The following is a 6000-nucleotide window of genomic DNA, read 5'->3' on the forward strand; positions in this document are numbered from 1 at the left end:
ATCATATCTCTTATCTTTTTGTATTATTAAGAAAAAAAACAATGATGAAAGTTATATTTTTAAGAACTGCATAATGTATAGCCATCAAATATGAAAATATCTTTAAATCTCTCATCTATCTAGCTCTTTTAAATCCAAAGCTTCTTCACAGATGATGTTAAGCGTAAAGCTGAAAGAAAATAAGGGTAACTTTGGAAGGTCATCATATACCTGTCAAGCTTTCTATGGGCGCGCTTGCATGCCTGGATGCAAAATGATTCTCTTTTATATATCAAATTCCTCTCTAGAATGTTGCACATTAACACGGTTGTGGTTGTGATTGCAGAGACATTTATGTTTGGGCAATGACAAAAAGATGGTTCATGTTTGTGTGTAATGGAAGTGGAAAGAGACCTGGTAGATTTGGTTTCCAAATGTCCTGTATAATTGTGAGGCCTTGTCCGCAAGGGAAAAAAGAGCCATAGGAGTCTTGATTTTACAGTCATTACCAGCACAACACAAGGGCCAAAGTTAAGATAAGTAAAATGCGAAATCAATCAGACACAACAAACTCTGACCCAGCCTTTAAGGAAGATGTGCAAAGAGCGTTTGGGCGTAGAAGATGTAGGCTCATAAATTACCAAAAAGATCACCATAATAACTCCTGAAATACTGAATGCTTGGATGTGTTTAAAAACTTGGCTTTATGGTTTGTTAAGCATAATATCTATACTCGTATATCCTTAACCTTGATAGTTTCTTTCACACCAAATCACATTTCCTTTGTAGTAGTCCATCTATAAGCTTATGAGCAAATATCAGCAGTATCCTAAAGGTCAGGAAAAGTACCTTCTTCTTTTTCTTTTTTTTGGTTATTAGTACTTGTTGCTGTTTAAGCTTGCGGATGCATCTTAATAGGTATGGCACTATAGGCGATTCCAAATTGCATAAAAGAACGTAAGCACGGGCAAGAAAATTCAAATTAACGGCTGTCATCCGAATGAAAATATTACAAGTAAAGCTCATATTTACATAATCATATACAAAATATCAAATCTTAGAGCATTCCTTCTCTTCCATACCTTGAGAAATCCAAAATGATAAAATGGGAAGACTGAAAAGATTAAGAGAAGGAAGAAAAATACTACATACTAAATCAAAATAGTGTTCGTCCATACATAAGAGATTTTGATACCTGATAGAAACACCACACTATTACAGATTATGAAGTTCAAATTTGTCTTCATGAAGTTCAAATCAGTGATTACAGATTACAGAGTTGTCTCAGGATGCCACTTTATGCTGCATCCAACACTGTCACATATAGGAAAAATATCACTTTAACCATGTAATTATGTCCTATAAGGGCTTTATAGATGTTTGATGAAGAGATAAAAATAAAATTAAAAAAAAAAAAAAAGGTTGTATAAAGGAAGAAGATACCTAGGTTTCTGAACTGATGGTATTGGTTGGCTGCTGAGAACACAATCTATTGCCCTGCTCAAGTCCCTAGTCACAGTATTAGTGAAGTGAGTTAGCTACCATTGTCATATGGATGGCAGCTATATTTCAGACGTGCAATGTTCATTCAAATTAAGCTAAAGACAAACGGGATTAACCTTCCACTAACAGGTACATTATTACTGGGTCGGGAGTCATCAAATTGACCATGATATACCAGTTCAAACGGCCTCCGACCATCCTGTGTTTAATTGATAAAAGTACCGCCATGTTAGATATGTCACTCAATACAAGCATTGTTGGATCATGCCGGTCGGCTTCAAAGCAAGTGACATGAGCCTGAGCTTCTTTGAGCCAGGTCTAAAATGAGGTACCACACTTAAAAATGGAAGTAACTTTTACAGGTTGTTACCACCTTTTTAAATAGGAAAAACTCTGGTGTGCAAACTGCTCCAAATTCTCGTGCAACATCCTGCGACTGCAATTGAACATGCAAAACTAAATATATGGCACATGCAAGAAGTTTTTCTCCCATCTATCTCATTTCTAAGGAGGGTTATCAAGTGCTTAAAACTAAAATTACAAATTAATATCAAAACAAAAGGAAAAATGACGAATTGGGGCAAAGGAGGACCAAAATCGATCGATTCCTTTTCTCATTTTAATAGAATTAAATAAAAAAAAAATAGGTTAGATTATAGCAAACATGAAGCTCAATTGCACTAGAGACTTCTTTAAATATGAAAAGGATAAAAAATAAATTTGGTGCAAGAGAGGGTGACCATGATAGTCCTTTTTTCTATTTTCTTTTTCTTTTTCTTCAGCGTCACCATTTGGGTCATTTCTTTACATTTTACAATATGACTTAAAACTCATAACTGTTACATCGTCTAACAAATTAAAGGAAATATTTTTCACCATGCCCATTATAAATAAGCACCCGCCTATCATAATCATGTGTGCCAAATACTGAAGTGGACCACTTTTTCAATCAATAAAAGCTATTCACATTCCTTCCCTCAAAAAATTACCTCATCCTCCACCCATTACTTATATAGGATATTTATTCTGTCCAAAGACTTTTGAAAAAAAATCAAAAAGATAAAATGTTAGCAGCCACTGGTAGCTTCCAATCTTTAGTTACAGCAACCTTGTAACTAACCCTATAATTTGGAGAACTACATGCGTGGTGAAGGTTTTGATCTCCAATAAACCTGATATTACTCAGCATTCTAGACAGAGGATGAGTACTCCGACAGCTCAACAAATTATATGGGTGAAACACTAGCAAGTTTTCCACCAAGTCCTATTTGATAGTGGCTCTATTGTGCATGAACAAGAATGTAGCAGTTTGACAAAACGAACGCCGACTACTATGATGATAAAAACATATGACCACATAGGCTTTTGCATATGTGCTTACACACTTCACCAAAAATAAGAATCAGGGTGAGAGTGACGTAGTATACCTCATCGTATAAATATGGGAAAGGATAGTTAAGTAGCTTGGCTTCTTCTGCCATGAATTGTGGTCCATCCTGTGAGGAGAAGTTTATGTTACAATAGCTTTAATACAGATTGAATTCCTAATTATGGACTTATTAGAACCTGTGGGTGAGTAGCTATGGAATTTGAAGATATTGCAACCACTGCAAGTCCTTTCTGCAGCAAGATACAATAGCATATGAATAAGTTTCTAAAATTTCAAGTGCAACAGGAAATGGAAGCAAGCATATTGGGAGGAGATATTTTCAGATACCTTCATGTAAAAATTTGTCAGCTTCACAATAGCTTTCTTCAAGTGTTTAACAAATGGGCAGTGGTTGCAAACAAACATAACCTGCATTATAACTCTGATAGAATGAATTTTATAGTTGCTCATATTATTCTACAAAGAGAGAAAAGGCACTTTACTGCAATTCTAGTTTGACAAAAATATCGTTATAGAAACTTCCTAGCAATCGTTATAGAAACTTCCTAGCAAAGGAATAGCCATAGTTGTGGTAATGGTCATGCTTTAAGCGTCCAAGGAGCTGAGACAGTCATAACATATGGGCATATGTCACATATTATTACAAATTTCACGATTGGTTTTCTCCATCATAAGAACCTGCCTAATTTATGGGCATGTAGGCCACAATAAAGGTTGAATGAAACTCAGCCCGAATGGTAGGTACTATTGATCCTTTATGGGAAACTAACATTAACTTCCCATATATAATTCAGTAAAAATATCCCATTGGATCAAACCCTCATGAGTTGGCTCTTCTTAAGTTTCACAAAGAAGCAATCGTATCTTGTGTTTTCATTAGAATCCAAGCCCACATATGATTCTTATTTTTGACGCAACATTGTAAACTCAATTACGAAAAGTTAAATTCAACTGCAATTAAATGATGGGTTAGGTAAAATACCAAGAGAAAATTCAAAATTTTCTTCACTTAACCTTAAATATGATCTAGAGAAAAATTCTTTTATTTTATTTTATTTTTATGTGTCCAGTGTAGTTGGGCTATGCCTTATGCAACTATTTAATAACATCTTCAATTACTAATGACAAAAAAGAATATACCAACAATATTCCAGACAATCAACGTCAAAGGGGCTATCTATACCAGCAACAAGAAAAGAAAATGTTAGCAAAGGAAAAAAAAAATGGAGAAATTTACCAGCAAAGCAGGATATGGTTCAAAATCGTCTAGTTTCCACACTTTCCCGGTAAGTGGCTCTGGAAGCTAAACCAATCGAAAACTAAGAATGATTAAATTGCAACCCAATTTGGAGAAGCCCAAAATAACCTGACACAAATACGAAAATAGCCGAAAGGAAAAACCTCAAAATGGGGAGCTTTGGAACCTAAGGATGCCCCTTTGGACTCAGTTCTAGCAGCTCGAACTACAAGCTTTCTTGCTAGTAGAGTGGTCCCGAGATGCATCGGGTTAAAACCCATTTTAGAGGAGGAGTATGTCGGTCTGAGTCGAGTAGTGAACGGTGCTAGTATGCGCGGTAGATGCAGTAACCGTGCACCCACCGACGACACCGCAACGGTCGAGGCCATGGTTGATGAGTCATGACGAAGTGAGTGTCTGCGCCTTTTGTTACTATTTGATACAGATAAGGATATAAGCGTAATTAAGTGGAAGGATTAAGGGTAGTCATGCAATTTCGAGGTTCTTCTTGACTACCAGCAGGCCCAAGAGGCCCGTTTAGTTTACAGATAGATTGAATGTTGAGCCCAATTACTAGATGCTATAAATGCATGGGCCTATTAAAATGCATTTTTTTTTTTTTAACCTTTTTCTTTTAACTAGAAAATACTATAGTCGGTGGCCGGCAGTGGTAGCCGCGGGTGGTGGCAGTGGTAACTTGGCTTACCTAGCTAATCAAAGGTTGTATATGTTAATGAAAAATTCTATTCATCATCCTCACATATCATATATATTTTTTTCCCATTCTGAATGTATAGTTTATGAATAATGAGTAGAAGAATTTAATTAATTTAAAAAAAATTAAATTAAAAAAAATTAAAAAAAAGTACATGGTGTGTAGAGATGATTAGTAACAAAACTCTATATTAATATCATCCAGAAGAAAAAAGTTTTGTTTTCTCTTTATAGCTATTTTAAGAGATTAATTATAGACTTACTTTGCCTCTCTTTCTCTTTATAAAAAGAAAAAACAAATAAAATTGACTGCAATATAGAGCCAATAATTTAGTAAGTGGGAAATGGTGCAAGATGCTTCATTGTCTTCTGACCAAAAAATAAAATTAAAAGAAACCCTAGATGTCTAGTCTCTTTAGATGTTTTTAAGTATGGATATAAATTTGAATGCGAATTCTGGTACCCGGTTATACTCAGATCTACATCTAGGTTTATAATACAATCTGGACACTTGTCCTGATTAACTTAGTTCTAATTCGGGTAGGTAATTGGTTATAAAAAAATATGGATACCCAGTTATCCGGATTGTAACCGTATACTTGAAGTTGTCAAAAAATCATCTTAAATAGGTGGGCTATTAACACAAAATGGCAGCATTTTATCTATAAAGTAAATTTTTATTTTAAATATGCTGAACTCAAAGTTTCAAGTTTTGTGTAATTATATATCTATACATGGATTTTGATAATAACAAATAAATTCAAAGAATAAAGAAGTTTCAAACTCAAGTTATCTACACAATGGAGTCAAGCACATCAAGAAAACAAGCATGAGCAAGAAGAGAATAAGTTCACATTAAAGTTATAGAGTAATGTTGTAAATCTCTTAAAAATTCGAAATTAGGATTAAGGCTCAAAATTAATATTTTATCATAAAACATTAAAATACATTTTCCACATGTGCATTAATATTTTGAAAATTAAATTTGAAAATTTTGAAAGATGATTGATTGTCATCTTTCACATGTGCATACCTTGATTAAAGGATTGAATTTTGAAAATATTAAAGATAATTGATTGTCATCTTTCTCATGTGCATGTTTTATTTGAATATTTTCACAAATGATTGATGTTTTTTTTTACTTATGCAAAAGGTAGATGATTTTGTTTGAAAAATT

At 34.0% G+C, this 6000-nt stretch overlaps 1 protein-coding gene across 2 annotated transcripts; it reads right to left on the reverse strand.

Moving 5' to 3' along the window:
- Window positions 1-955: 955 nt before the first annotated feature.
- LOC122298396 lies at window positions 956-4528 on the reverse strand. 2 transcript variants are annotated; one of them, XM_043108116.1, is made up of 9 exons: window positions 4274-4527; window positions 4110-4175; window positions 3200-3280; window positions 3049-3102; window positions 2910-2978; window positions 1856-1918; window positions 1599-1681; window positions 1423-1488; window positions 956-1293 (listed from the first exon to the last, which is right to left on the reverse strand). In XM_043108116.1, the coding sequence occupies exons 1-9, from the start codon at window positions 4496-4498 to the stop codon at window positions 1251-1253; spliced, it is 750 nt and encodes a 249-aa protein (XP_042964050.1). In that variant the 5' UTR covers window positions 4499-4527; the 3' UTR covers window positions 956-1250. The 2 variants fall into 2 exon arrangements, with proteins under 2 accessions (XP_042964050.1, XP_042964051.1); XM_043108117.1 differs by lacking the exon at window positions 1856-1918 and having other exon boundaries at window positions 4274-4528.
- Between the last annotated feature and the right edge of the window lie 1472 nt (window positions 4529-6000).

Source organism: Carya illinoinensis, chromosome 16, assembly GCF_018687715.1.
Source record: "Carya illinoinensis cultivar Pawnee chromosome 16, C.illinoinensisPawnee_v1, whole genome shotgun sequence".
Lineage (NCBI taxonomy): Eukaryota > Viridiplantae > Streptophyta > Magnoliopsida > Fagales > Juglandaceae > Carya > Carya illinoinensis.